The sequence below is a fragment of the Anguilla rostrata genome, chromosome 1 (assembly GCF_018555375.3).
Source record: "Anguilla rostrata isolate EN2019 chromosome 1, ASM1855537v3, whole genome shotgun sequence".
NCBI classification, from domain to species: domain Eukaryota; kingdom Metazoa; phylum Chordata; class Actinopteri; order Anguilliformes; family Anguillidae; genus Anguilla; species Anguilla rostrata.
In genome coordinates, this window is record NC_057933.1 from 3,325,001 (window position 1) to 3,339,224 (window position 14,224).

At 43.4% G+C, this 14,224-nt stretch overlaps 2 protein-coding genes across 5 annotated transcripts in view; both read left to right on the forward strand.

Moving 5' to 3' along the window:
- rspo1 (R-spondin 1) overlaps positions 1-1,894 on the forward strand; it is a 38,815-nt gene extending 36,921 nt beyond the window's left edge. For all 3 annotated transcript variants that reach the window (XM_064351223.1, XM_064351133.1, XM_064351044.1), the window contains one exon: positions 1-1,894. This exon is cut by the window's left edge and continues 1,274 nt beyond it. The gene's annotated coding sequence lies outside the window, so the exon portion shown is untranslated.
- A 5,555-nt stretch (positions 1,895-7,449) lies between these two features.
- meaf6 (MYST/Esa1-associated factor 6) lies at positions 7,450-13,017 on the forward strand. Of its 2 annotated transcripts, XM_064351351.1 has the most exons (8): positions 7,450-7,647; positions 8,572-8,687; positions 8,802-8,889; positions 9,115-9,160; positions 9,427-9,616; positions 11,068-11,097; positions 11,902-11,935; positions 12,300-13,017. In XM_064351351.1, exons 1-8 carry the CDS (start codon positions 7,558-7,560, stop codon positions 12,306-12,308), a joined length of 603 nt encoding a protein of 200 aa, XP_064207421.1. In that variant the 5' UTR covers positions 7,450-7,557; the 3' UTR covers positions 12,309-13,017. The 2 variants fall into 2 exon arrangements, with proteins under 2 accessions (XP_064207421.1, XP_064207508.1); XM_064351438.1 differs by lacking the exon at positions 11,068-11,097 and having other exon boundaries at positions 7,452-7,647.
- The last annotated feature ends 1,207 nt before the right edge of the window (positions 13,018-14,224 follow it).

Consider the following 14,224-nt stretch of genomic DNA (forward strand, 5'->3'; position numbering starts at 1 on the left):
CATATTATTTTCCGCGATAATCAAAGGCCTTTGGTTTAGTATAAGCCTTCTACTGCTGCTGAAGGAGCCATGTATGTCTGCAGAAAGGGTCGCAAACATTGCCCAGCCTGTGTTCTGTATTACGAAGGTGAGTTTCTGAAGAAAGACGTTTTTTTTTGTGTGTGTGTCATATAGTCAATGACAAGTAGGACTGCAAATGTTCTTTCTCTGATGGAGAGGACCAAAAGACTGTTTTCTTTGTACAGTTTTCTCTGTGCTGTCATCACGTAGTTAAGCTTGACTTGGATACTTTTATTTTTGCATTACACCAAATACTAGCCTCGTAAAAAAAGATATCCATATGCATTGTGGCTTGTGACACTGAAATGCAGTTTTTTTGTTGTTATTATTATTATTATTATTATTATTATTATTATTGTATCTCATAATTTCTGTGACCGCTGTGGATACAGTATAAAAGAGGGTACTATATGCTAAATTTACAAAAAGAGTAAATGCAGTTAACACACCAACTGAAACATTCTACAATATGCTCGTTGTTTTCAAGTCTGTTTAACATGTAACGGAGCTTGGCTTGTGTGACAAATGTTCATTTATTTTATTTTCCTGTTTGGCTCAGCTGTGTATGTATAATGTTGATTTCCCTTCCAATACCTGAACACTATACAGGAGTCCACGCAGTGGCACGCCCAGGTACATTTCAGAACCATTGGGGTCCGTTCCAACTTCGTCTTCCATTTGGTTCAGAAAATATCCAGAAAGTTCCCCAAGTAATCTTAGAAAACAAAAAAAAGAGGTCACAGAAAAATGTTCCCATGTGAGATAGCTACCAAACAAACACCCCCCCCCCCCAATGGTTACCATTTATTATTGATTTATTATTGTATAACATAACTATTTGAGTTAAAGATTTATTCAACATTGTTAACCCAAGAAAGTGAGTGTCAGTGTGACCCGTACACTGATCTGCTTTTATACCAGATTTGATACTGCAGAACAGCAGCAGCCCTGTTCCTTGCAACCTAAAACACCGTATTGGGTACACCTGGGAACATTTACACATTTTGGGACCGTTCACCCTGGCACTTCAAACGCTGTTCATTCTGGTGAACAATAATTATTATTTGGGATTTTATCTGCATCGAATTTTATTTTAAGGGCCTTCTAGACAATTGGATAATGTTGAATAAACATGAAATTACATAAGAACTACCAGTGAGCATTACTTGTTTTTGAAAGACTCAATACACAGATAGTATATGTGTAGTAAACATGTAATAAGTATATAACTAATGATTTCCATATTGTTTCTTGATAAAGTACCACTTTGGTCTGAAAGTAACTCAAGCTTACATAACTATCAGTTATGTGGCATCACTGTTTCATATTTTAATAATTAAAACAACATTTGAACAGAAGTGTATACTATTAAAATTATTTCTAAATTGCATTATTTAAACTGAAGGTTTATTTAATAAGTTTTACCTGCTTACTATCTATTTGCTGAATACTTTTGAAAATAAGTTATGCTTAGTTTATTGTTTGCAATGTTTTAAATTTAATAGCAGTTTCGATGGGCTCTTAATGTAAACTGTGGTCCAGTCGCTCAAAATTAGAACATGTTTCCTCTGCATTCAAAGTTCTGACTGGTAGAACACTTAAACCTGGTTCTGTTTTCCTGTGCATGTAAGAGCACAATCAGAGTTGCCATCGGTAGATGAGAGAAGTGCTCTGCTTGTGCTGTAAAGGTATTGGAGGGTCAAATGTTGATATCGCAGCTGAGAGAACATCTTTAAAAAGGTACGGGAGGAACAAACGCTTCTCTGCAATTATTTGACACATAATCCATGCTCAGAGTTCAGTTTTGATGTGCTCAATACAATATCCGATGTTACTCCTGGTCTTGGCTGTATTTCTTTCTCTGTCGCGGCGGGTACCTGGAGATTTCAGATTTTAGATTTCTGAGCTTCTGAGTTTGAGAGAGGTTGGTTTTTTAAACAAACAGATTTAAGAGTGTCATTCGGATGGGGTTGTGGGGGCGAGGCTTGTGGAGCGCTGTTGGCCTATCCCCTTCCTTGAGGTTAAATTGTGGGCGGAACCCAATGGAAGCCACACCCCCTCCCCACAATTTCATTGGTTCATCAACACAAATAAATAGTCCAATGCAATTGTAACAGTATCAGCGCAGGGTATTAATAAATATGTGTGGGGTGACTCTTAACTATAGCATAAACAGAAAGGGGTGCTTAAATTGAGTTTATATTTAACTATGCCGTATTAAATAATACAGAGGTGCATTGGCCAAACACAGTCTGTCTCACTACACACATACACACCACATGTGCATTCTCTCTCTCTCCCCTCTCTCTCTCACACACACACATAAAGTTGTTGCTCTAATACACTGTTAGGGGTACTTTTTTGTTTTATGTCTTTTGAGCCAAGATACCACAACCCCTTATCGAATTTGTGAACCATCTATCTATGGGTGAAGCAAAACTCCCATCTCTGTTGTGTAACCCCCCCCCCCCCCACATTCCTAATTGATCTGTTTTTTCCCATTTTTAAAAATGGCTTGACTAATCAAAATGTACTTTTGTGGAATGTGAAATATTCTGACCTGTTCTGAAATAACCACACTGGGGTCAATACCAGATACCGAAGAACTACAAAACTTTTGACATGCCCAAAAAAACCCAGCATCCAGAAATGTATCAATCAATGTTGGTTTTTTCAATACTCACGAAAACTTAAACAAGACCAGGTCAAAACCTAGTATATGGCTGGACCGGCCGACCAATGGTGTGACTTCATAATTCGGCCGACCAATGGTGTAACTTCATCACTCACTCAGTCACTAACTCAATCACTCAGTCACAGACATTTGCGTTCGTAGGGCCGGCCCCGCTGTTGCGGTCCAGCCAAAAATAAAGATGTGTGATTTGACCCAAACGGGCGGTGGATGCTCGGTCACTGGGCAGGGCCTCCTTCTGGATGCCCTTAAACAGCAGCACAGCCCAGGAAACACTCATCACCTGCCGGAATACACCTGTAGCAGGGAAGCAGAGAGAGCAGATGCGAGAACGCAGATGCTCACCATCTGGTTACTGTAGAAATCTGCAGCATTTAAACTTCAAATCTGTGTTGCCTCACACCTCCTCCTGCTCCCAGCACATTACACACATTTACAGGCCCTTATACTCCCTTACACTACTTTTACACAGCATTTACACTGCATCCATTTTTACAGCTGGACATATATACTGAAGCTATGAAGGTTAAGTACCCTTGCTCAAGGGTACAATGGTGACCTTTAGGTTACAAGACAAGCTCCTTACCCATTATACTGCGCTGTCGCCCCCCACATACGTTTCTGTTTTCCTGCCAGTACAGTTAGTTGGAATAACTCTGATTAGGGTGAATTTTACTTGAGCCGATTTGATCCATGTTGTTCTCTTATGAACGTGGCTGCAGCTGAATTAAACTTCAGCACGTTCGGGTGAAACACGTTTTTCTTTTTTGCGTTTTCTAGATCCCATGCAGATTCCAGCTAATTTTCAACGGCTACCTAAGCAAGCCTTGCAACCATATGAAAACAAGAGTGCTTCTTTCTGTATTTTCGTGAAAAAAGGGGGGGTGGGGAAGGGGGGGGCGAAGTTGTCTGTTAGACTGCAGGAATGTTCCTGGCTATAACGGGTTAAAAGAGTTTTAAATAATGGCCGAACCCGGGTCGGATTATCAGCACCCTCGCTAAATCAGATGTTTGCCCTCAACCCCAAGTTTGTTTTCAAAGCCAAACCCAAACTGAAAACAATCCTTACACCCCCCCATCCACACTCCTGTTGCATAATCAGCAATGCGTCCCACAAGGCCATTGGGGTATCAGACACACACCACCGTGAGCCCGTGCGTTAGCTATTATACATTTCTGCTTCCCATTCAAGCTTCTCAGGAGCTGGCTGAAAGAGGTCCACTTCTCCTCACATGAACCCAGGGCTGCCCCTGGAGAGAGTGGGGGGGTGGGGGTGGAGACAGACGGGAGAGAGAGAGAGGGGGGTGGGGGGGAGAGAGACGGAGAGAGAGAGGGGGGGAGAGAGAGAGAGAGAGAGGTGGGGGGTGGAGAGAGAGGGGGGAGAGAGAAAGAGGGTCTGCCTCTGTCTCTCATTTTCTTCTTTGGTCTTGTTCACTCCCTCGTTCTCTGCTTTCAGTTATGAATTGAAAAAGCAAAAAAAAAAAAAAATTAAATAAAAAAAATCCTAATCCTCCCACACAAGGGGGGCTACCAATCAACCCCCCCCCCCCCCCAATACAGAGTGATTTACAGGGGCACGACAAAACACACCTCACACACTCAAATAATTTCTATTTTTTCAATATACTACAAATGTCTTGGAATGACCAAAATATGTTGCAGGGGGAAAAGGTGATTTCATTTGTCATTGAATGTCCCTTGTAGTGCATAGGGTTCCAGAATAGTAGCATATACGGGTTTTTGAGATAAAGTCCAGAGACGCATGTCCCTCAGAGCGGACACGAAAAAGTGAACAGTCACGATCTTAGGAGGCTATCCAAACCGCCAGATAAGAGCCGCATGGTCACTGCGTGAGCCCTTCTGCTGGAGCCTCCGGGCGCTTCCACTGCCAGCACTGCCAGATCTATTATATCATCCTCATCTGTTACATATCTATTACATATCTCTCACCCACTCCCTCTCTCCTCTCGTTCATCTTCTTCTTTCTCTGTCCTTCCCTTACCTCTCTCTCCCCTCCCGTCCGCGCGGCTAAACGGTACGAAATCGGCGTTCGGGTCCAAGACGGGCCCCGCGGGCCTGGACTTCGTTTCTATCGTGTCAGCACTGAAGACGCCCGGAGTACTGTGCGTACTTTGGAGAGGACGCAAAAGCAGGACACGCCCCCAGCGACCCCAGCGCAGCCTGTTTTTATTTCACCTCATCATTTCTTTTTTCTTTTTTTGGTTGATGATAAAAATTCTTTTTTTTTTTTTTTTTTTTGATTCACTGCCATTGCTGTTACATTATGCTTCTCCGGATTCTTTCACTGTTCCCTGAGTGCCCTGTTAGAAAAGTCCCGTATGAATGAGACAGACAGACAGACAGACAGACAGACAGATAGATAGATAGATAGATAGATAGATAGAGGATGTAGCCTCATGATACTGGAGTGAATGAGAACATTCAAATTCTCATGAAATTCTTCATGTCCTCTTCTTCCTCCTGGCTGGTTTCCTGGTGCCAGGTTCAGGCTAAATCAGTAAAAGGACGCAAGGTTCGGACATGAGGAACAATTCAAACACAGCCAAACACCTCCCCTAGAGACACTCACAGCCGAAGCTTGTCGGTGATCAGCCCAGGTTTATACTGCTGCCTTCGTTAGGCCAGATTTTAAGGTGTGGCATGGTCTGCGTTTCCATTTTTGGAAAGAGGAACTAAAGTTTGCTCTTTATCCCCCTACTTTTTCCCATTTTATCCAATCCCCTACCTGGATTGGGTAAACTCGTTTGATTACTGCGCCACTGGCGCCACTTGGAGGTTATGACGCGAACTGCAGCCTCCGTGTTCCGTGCCATCCGTTCCACTCGCCCTTTCAAAAATGAAGCAATTAAGAGCCGCAAACCGTTACGTCGGCATTTTAAAGTGGACCCCGGACTAAACGAAACGAACACCTGCCTAAATTATCGTGACTAAAAGACTGATTATGTTCGGTTTGCTGCAACCTTTACACTGGCCAATAGCATCGCCTAGCTCAGTGGTGACCTACCTCGGTCCTGGAGTAGCCTACCCCTGTGTTCAAGAGGGTAAATAATCAACCACAATAAAACACATTATTAAGAAAAATTAACAACCTTTTTAAAATTTAAATTAACCGAAAACCAGCATACACGTGGGTACTCCAGGACAGAGGTTGGGAACCACCGGTCTAGTTTTCAATACGTTGTTACCCCACTACAAGTATTAATGCGCCAGACCCCTGTGACTCCTGAGAAATGAAACACAATAATTTTGTACGAACTTTCCGTTCGACAGAACATTTGAAAAGAACATAACGTTCTGCCCCTTTGAATACGACCTCGCTGCTTTGTGTTTTCCCCACATTCTGACAATGGTTTAGAAATTACTCAAAACGTGATGACGGTTTGCATTCAGCAGTCACCAGACCATGTAAAGTAACTTCAAAGAGCGACCAGAATGCATGTAATTTAATTGGGCAGGTCTGTTTCCTAACAACAAGCCTGCATATACCAGAAGTGTTCTGTAGGGCTGACGCACATGCTTTCCTTTAATTGCCACCAGTTTCCCCGGTCTAATTAACCAATTAGCCAAATGTGCAAACACTGCTCGACTGGATAATTTACCACAGTGAAATATTTCATATAGGGACACAATGACATTCTACATCTGCTATTCGTGAGCCCATCAAGAAATGTTTTGCTAAATTTAAAATAAATTATTTAGCTAACGATATAATTAAGAGCAGGGAATCCGTAGATATGGCCCTCTTTCCTACCCCTGCACGAGGCACTTCTCCCCGGAAAACTGATTGCAATGTGTGTATTATCATCAGGGTTCTGGCTCTCTCTCCAGCGCAGATGCCAACATTCCGCATTCCGGAGTTGATACGAGACATTGGCTGACTCTGTAGGTATCAGTTATGAAATATTTATTTCACGATTGAGCCAGCATTGCTAATCTAGCCAGCAGATCCAGGCTATTAGTTCCACTCGTAATGCTTTTTTTTTGTGTGAAGTGGTACATTTCTCTTCTCGTCTCAACTGTACAGATCTGCTTAGATATTGCATGTTTTTTTTTTTTTTTTTTTTGCACATTCACTGAGTCTACAGACCAAGGTTTTTATTCCATTCTAGTAAACATCAGAGATGTAGAGTAATGAGATTTGATATTTGAGATTTTCGGAAGTAAGAGAAGGCAAGTACACTGCTGAAGCAATGAAAGAAAGACTCTTTGAACCATGTCTATAACCATCAGTCAAGCATGATGGATGAGCAGAGCAAGTTTGAGGGTGTATAACCACATCTGGTGTTGGTGATTTGGTTCCGATTGAAGGCACCACGAATGCTGATAAATACAAACAAATCTTAGTATATCATAAAATATCTTGTGGACAATGTTCAGAACTCAACAACACTGAATGTGTTTAACCTTAACTGAATTTATCTGGAAAACGAGATTTCATTGAATTACAGTAGGGCGTCTTCCAAAAAATAAATAATGCTAAACGCACTTAACTATAGCCAAGTCCATTGACATAAAAAGGTATTTAAGTGTATTTACATTGGGTAAAAGTAAAAGGGAAAATCCAAAGGGAAAATAATTGTTCTTTTATAAATAAATAAATTTATGACATTTTCTCGAATATGACGTATGACCTTAACGTCCCACCCCGTATCATTCAAACACATTTACTGCCTCTTGTGGCAGCTCACGGTAAGGTTCACAGGCGGAGTTACAAATGTAGGCGCCTTTTTGCGCTGGTGAAGGAGCTCCTTTTGTTTTTATTCCGTTCATTTTTCATATCCAATATGGCTATGCACGCTAAAGCAACGCCGCCTCAGATCCCGGACACACGTCGGGAACTGACAGAACTGGTGAAGAGGAAACAAGAACTTGCGGTAAATACTCTCGTCTGAGAGACTTGATACATTTTTCGAAATAAACAACGGCAAATGAATGGGGTTTACTCGTGTACCTGTAACTCTAGCGACATAGTTACGTTACGTCCGCAACGAAACAAAATGATTGGTTGGTTTATTTGGTGAAGCTGCGTAATCCGTTGTTGTGAATAGCACGTAGCCTGCTACGCGTAGTGGCGCTGGAGGCTTGGCCGTTCTCAGGCGAGTTTATCCCCGCATAACAAATCAGGAAAGTCCGCTGGAAATATGGTTTTGGGAGGCCTAGGTTCATGTCTGTAAATCAAAGTTGGTTTAAGAGCTTGTTTCCTTTGTATGTCGGAAAGTAGGCGGAACACAGCTAGCTAACAGTTGGAAACAGACTGTTTATATAACGTTATCATAACTAGACTAGGATAAATGGTTCAAAATCAACCACACCGCTAACGTTAACATTAGCTAGCGAGTTACATAACGTAGCGAGTTGCACTGTACAAGTTGTACTTTCCTGCTATAGCGATCTTGTGGCTAGTGTAACCCACGGTTATCTATCTTATGTATTTTACGTACTTGCTAACTTATTTTCTCGCTTAAGTAGATAAGTTATTGCGTCCATAAAGTCCCACCCCTATTGACAATTCACACACAATATCTGTATAGCTTGCTTGTTAAATATAATATTAAGTCAAAGCGAGGGTCTGTTTAACATTGTCACTGAAGTTACTGAGTAGCTAGCATGTTAGCTAGCACCCAAACAAACCTACTTGCCACTAAGCCCGGTTTGACCCACTAGTTTAGATATGTCTCCGTATCATTGACGTTAACTACCTGCCATGAGTAACTAAGAGGTCAGTAACTACCTAGTTGCCACGACTAGTTGCAAGATGTAGAGGAATAATTGGAATCCTGTGTTGTATTTTGTTGCAGGAGACACTGGCAAACTTGGAGCGGCAGATCTATGCGTTTGAGGGGAGTTACCTGGAAGACACTCAGATGTACGGGAACATCATCCGAGGATGGGATCGTTACCTCACCAACCAAAAGTGAGTTGCTGTATGATTTTTTTTAAAGTACTGTAATTCAGAATCGCATGGTAAATGAAATCCGTACAGCTTTATGTATACTTAACACATACACATGACATAACTTTGTTGCAGAAACTCCAACAGCAAGAATGACAGAAGAAACAGAAAGTTCAAAGAGGCGGAACGTCTTTTCAGTAAATCGTCGGTCACTTCTGTTGCGGTAAAGTGCCTTCCTTTGATCCACCAGTTTTGTCTTTTTTAAAGCTTTAGTTTGCTGTCACTAGACCTTCATTTGGTTTGACTAGAGGGGGCATCTGTTTGTTATTGCTGCTATTATTCAGTCATAACTGGTGCTAGGAACAGTTTCCCCCATGTTTATCTTTCATAATTTCACACAATCCATGCTCAGTCTGTCTTGCTGTTTGTGTGTGTGTTATCATTGTAGGCTGTCAGTGCTTTAGGGGGGATACAGGACCAGCTAATTGAAAAACGTGAGTACTGTTTGTTTTGTCAGACATCTCTCTCTGATTTCATTACACTTAGCCGATGCTCTTATCCAGAGCGACTTACCAAAGTGGATCCCTGATAGCAAGCGACTCCAGGCCGGAACTGGGCCGATTCTGGCCTATAGCCAGCACTGCCTTGCTGGACTCAGTGCAGATTTGGCCCGGAGTCACTTGCTATCTGGGAAGAACGTTGGTGTTGACTCTCAGAGCTACGGAAGTGTGATGTCACTGATACAAGCCCCGCCCCCCAGGTGAGCCGGGCAGCGGCACAGAGAGCGATAACTCGCCCGACTTCCAGAACCAGGAGAACGAGCCGAGCCAGGAGGACACCGAGGACCCCGACGGAGCCCTGCAGGGGATGAAGCCTCAGAAAGCGGCCTCCTCTTCCTCGGGTAGTCACCACGGAAGCCACAAGAAACGGAAAAACAAGAACCGGCACAGGTAGGCCAGCCTCCCGCCCCGCCAGCCCACCGCCATCTCCTGAGAATGAGGTTACACAGCACCGCGGGGTCTTCAAACTCCAGCTGCAGTGCGGGGTCTTCAAACTCCAGTCCTGTAGGGCTGCAGTGTGGGGTCTTCAAACTCCAGTCCTGTAGGGCTGCAGTGTGGGGTCTTCAAACTCCAGTCCTGTAGGGCTGCAGTGTGGGGTCTTCAAACTCCAGTCCTGTAGGGCTGCAGTGTGGGTCTTCAAACTCCAGTCCTGTAGGGCTTCAGTGTGGGGTCTTCAAACTCCAGTCCTGTAGGGCTTCAGTGTGTGGTCTTCAAACTCCAGTCCTATAGGGCTGCAGTGTGAAGACCTCAAACTCCAGTCCTGTAGGGCTTCAGTGTGGGGTCTTCAAACTCCAGTCCTATAGGGCTGCAGTGTGAAGACCTCAAACTCCAGTCCTGTAGGGCTTCAGTGTGGGTCTTCAGACTCCAGTCCTATAGGGCTGCAGTGTGGGGACCTCAAATATTTTGGGTATAGTTCTGGGATTCCTGTGGACATTGCTAGAAAGCATCAGAAAGTGTCAACCAATCGCCATCAGAAATGTTCTGTTGGCTGTTACCAGTGTACTCCGTGATTGGCTGAGCTCCTCTGCTCGTGGGTTTGCTGACATCCCAGCCGCCTAATCCCTGTTTTATTATGGCTGACTTCTGAGAGAGTCTCGGGTGAAGCAGGGAGTTGCCGGTTTTGGATGCTAAGCGATTCTCCTCAGTTTCCTTGTCCCTGTAGCCAGTGAGTTAAACTGCTTGTGTCTGCCCAATCTCTAGTTCCCTGCTTTTGCATTCACTTTGAACTGAGCACACAAAATGCCTTAGTTTAAACGAGGCTAAATTAACATGCAGCTAACAACCTGCTTCCTCTCTGTACAGGAATAATTAGCCGCTAAAGTTTGAGATTGTTTCAGTTATTTTGGAATAGCTATTTATTATCGATGCTTCTCTAGTTTTGTGGGATACAAACAGATTTAAAAGCAGAATTTCCCCTTTCACAAGCATTGCTGTAACCATGGACATTTTTTTTCTTAATTTTTATGCAGTTAGGCCCTTCTCATACCCAACAAATTACTGAACCTCTTCACCAAATTTTCACTTCACATGCATAGCATTTACATCGCATCCACTCATACATCTGGATATATACTGAAGCAATGCATGTTAAGTACCTTGCTCAAGGGTACAACGACCGCATCCTACCTGGAGGCCAGCTCCTTACCCGTTATACTACACTGCTGCCTACTGTTAGTAATGGCTAGTGTAGCTGGGAGGGCTCTGTGATTGGTTAGTGTAGCTGGGAGGGCCCTGTGATTGGTTAACGTAGCTGGGCAGGCCCTGTGATTGGTCAGTGTAACTGAAGGGCTCTGTGTGTATTAATGTCTCCTGCCTTCTTCCTCCCCTAACGCTGCTCTTAGCCCGTCTGGCATGTTTGATTATGACTTTGAGTAAGTTTGACCTTTAATTCAGTACTCCTGCAGTGTCCCCCCTTCCCTCTCGGCCACCCCATCCCTCCCGTCCCTCCCATTCTCCTCTCCCCCTCTCCCTCCATCTCACCCTGAGTTCTTACCCCCCTCCTCTCTCGTTCTCGCCTCATTTTCTCCCTCCCCCTCTCCCTCCCTCTTTCCTGTGCCTTAGCATTAGTTCTCAGCCATTCGTTCCATTGTGTCATGTGATTGTGTGTGCAGCGCATCCATTTGGTGCCCTGTGTTTCTTAAACATTGGCTGAGCACAAACCGTTTAAGCCTTGTCAAAAAGCTGTGAAATTCACAGATTATTACCAAAAAAAAAAAAAAATTAGAATAAGTTTTTAAAACCAAAACATTTCCCCAAGTTATTTGTAATGGTGATCATTAAAAAAAGCAATTTTCCAGGATTTGGAAACTCTTATATTAATATTTGAATTCTGGAGATGGGGTGGGCAATCTGAGAAATTTCCAGTCGTGGTGGTTCAGTCGAATTGAACAGTGTTTAAGAAATGGGGGTTCATCTCGGTTCTGTTCCCATTAGTTGGTGTTTTGGGGGTTCAGATTTGCCCTACCCACGGCTTCCCCGTCATTCCCTGACAGAAGGGAACAGGAAGTTGTGTGTAGGGGACAGCTGGACCCCCCCCCCCCCATGACACTCCAGTTCCTGTTCGAGTGTGTCTCTGTGGTTCTGTCGTGTGTTGTTGAGTGGGCCTGCGGTCACCGTGGCGACCGGTGGAATGCCCAGCTCTATTTCCTTTAACGGGTTTCCTTTTGGTTTTCTAGAATTGACCTGAAGATGAACAAAAAACCGAGAACCGTAAGTTGCTCCTCTCTCAAATTTGCGGATCATTTGTGAAAATGTGTTGTGATGTGCTTTCCCCTGATATCAATGTATTATAATGTATTGTGTATATCCGACCACATACTTGTTAACAGCCTGCCTTTGAATGGAGGCTATTGGCAGTTACTCTCTAATTCACTTGTACACCTGTGGTGAGTTCAGGTGTGTAAGATTAGCATCAGCATATTGCACAGTTTCACAATAGAAGACAAATATGACAAAAAAATTAAATTTTCATCCTCATCTGGAATGAAAGCTAAGTGGTGATCTTTAATGAATGCAGCTGCTCTGTCTATATCTGTAATGCTGTATCTTTAATGAAGATTTCATTGTGTTTCAGGACTACTAGGCCACCTGACAACCTGTGAGACGACAAGAGAAGGGATTCCACCCCAGGGGGGTTGGGGTTGGTGGAGGGGGTGGTGGTAGGAGGGGGGCGTGCTGGGCATGGTTCAGCTCCGGCCAGCAGCACCCCTGTACAGGCACAAACTTCTCCGTTAGAAAAATACTCATCGAAAGTGCTTCACCGTCTGCCCCTCCACCCACCAAACCCATTGACTCCCCTCAACCCCCCCCCCCCACATAAGTGTGCTTTGTATCTCAGAGCCTCCATCCCATAATTCTCCTCCCTCCTCCCTCACCTCTTCATTTGGTGTTTTAGAGAAGAAGCCGTGTCATGTGTCGTAGTAAGTACTCTGGCTCGCTGCTAGGGGGCGCCAGACGTTAGGCCTGTTTGTTTCGCGCACGGAGTCGTTGCATGCGTACCCTGTCACACAGCACGCAGAGTCGATCGTTCCATGTGAATGTTAGCGTCCTCCGGTTCTCCCTTCGTTGTGACTCGCTAATTGGATTTTAAAGCAAGATTCTTTACTTTTTTTATTTTTTACTTTTACTTTTCCTTTTTTTATTTGGTTGTGTAGTTCTGACTGTACACCTGAATAGCTGTATGATTTTTTTTTTCCTTTTTTTGTATTTTGTTTTCTATGCGTGAAAAAAAAATGTTCGACCTTTGTAATAAAAATGTAATAAAAAAAGTATATGCAAATAAATAAAAAAAACGTGATGGATTTTGTGATTGGGGTGAAAGGGAGTGGGTGGGTGAGTGTGATTTAACACAACATTTTACATACTGCCCAGCTGCTAAACATCTTTAGACTGCTCTGAATTATGGGATGGCTAGCTAAAAAGAACAAAATAAAGATATTTTTAAACATAGTATTTCCACGCCACATGACAAAGGATGTTACATTTCTGAGTTTCCATTTGCTCACACGTTACTCAGAACTCGCTGCACGCAGGGTCAACTTGTGTCCCCCAACCCAGACTGACACATTGATTCAATTTAGAATCATAGAATAAAGGAATCTACAGCCCATAAAACATCATATGCATTGTGGTGATATACTGCAGATGATTCACATGTTCTTGAGGTGGAAGCTGGGCAGCACAATGGTCCTGCCTCTCACCAGCTGCATGCTGGGATAGGATCAACCAGCCCGAAAGACATGCAGGTTAGTCTAATTGGAATCGCTCTATTTCCCACAGGTATGACTGCTTTATTGAATGGCTTGTGTGCCCTGTGCAGGATTAGTGACCTGTCCAGAGTGTCCTCTTGCCACCTGCATGACCAGGAATAAGCGGTTTAGGAAATGGAAGGACGAATGAAGGTTAAAGCTTGGCTGGAGACCTCAATCCTGGCACGTAAGTATAAGTGATTCCTGTTGATAGTAAGTAACGGAAAAAGTTTTGAAAAGTTATTGTGCAGTACTAAAATTGACCACTGGAGTGCGCTGAATGACACAAATTCATCCACAGACTCTTGCTCGGGAAGCCTGAGGAAGATATTTAATTTACAAAAAAAAAAAAACTATTTGAAGTGTTAGGCAACTTGGTATGATTAAAATGATATGGCATCTAATTACAGCGGAATAGCGTACATTAAAATGAGTTAATTATTTTAGGAATATAATTATGTACTTTGCCGTGATAGATATACGAGGCGTAATTATTTATGATGATGATTCCTCCTCTACTTACCTGTAACCAGTTCCCACATTTAACACCGCACAAGTGCTATTAAACAGGGGCAGACATTTTGTCTGTGGGGCGGCGCTAGTTGTGCTCGCTTCCTCGATGTCTATGTTTGGCTCGCGGAGAATAACTCTTCTGGGAATGTTGACTCTTGAGTGCGTAGCGCGGCCGTTACCGAATGTTCTTCTGTCGCCGCGCGGTTTACACTGCGCACGAAGAACGATAAACAGACCT

Excerpts from the sequence above, each read along its gene's own strand:
- meaf6 (XM_064351351.1), top strand. The coding sequence starts at position 7,558 with ATGGCTATGCACGCTAAAGCAACGCCGCCTCAGATCCCGGACACACGT. Across the intron at positions 8,890-9,114 it reads CGTCGGTCACTTCTGTTGCG|GCTGTCAGTGCTTTAGGGGG; the intron begins GTAAAGTGCCTT and ends TTATCATTGTAG. Across the intron at positions 9,161-9,426 it reads GGACCAGCTAATTGAAAAAC|GTGAGCCGGGCAGCGGCACA; the intron begins GTGAGTACTGTT and ends CCCGCCCCCCAG.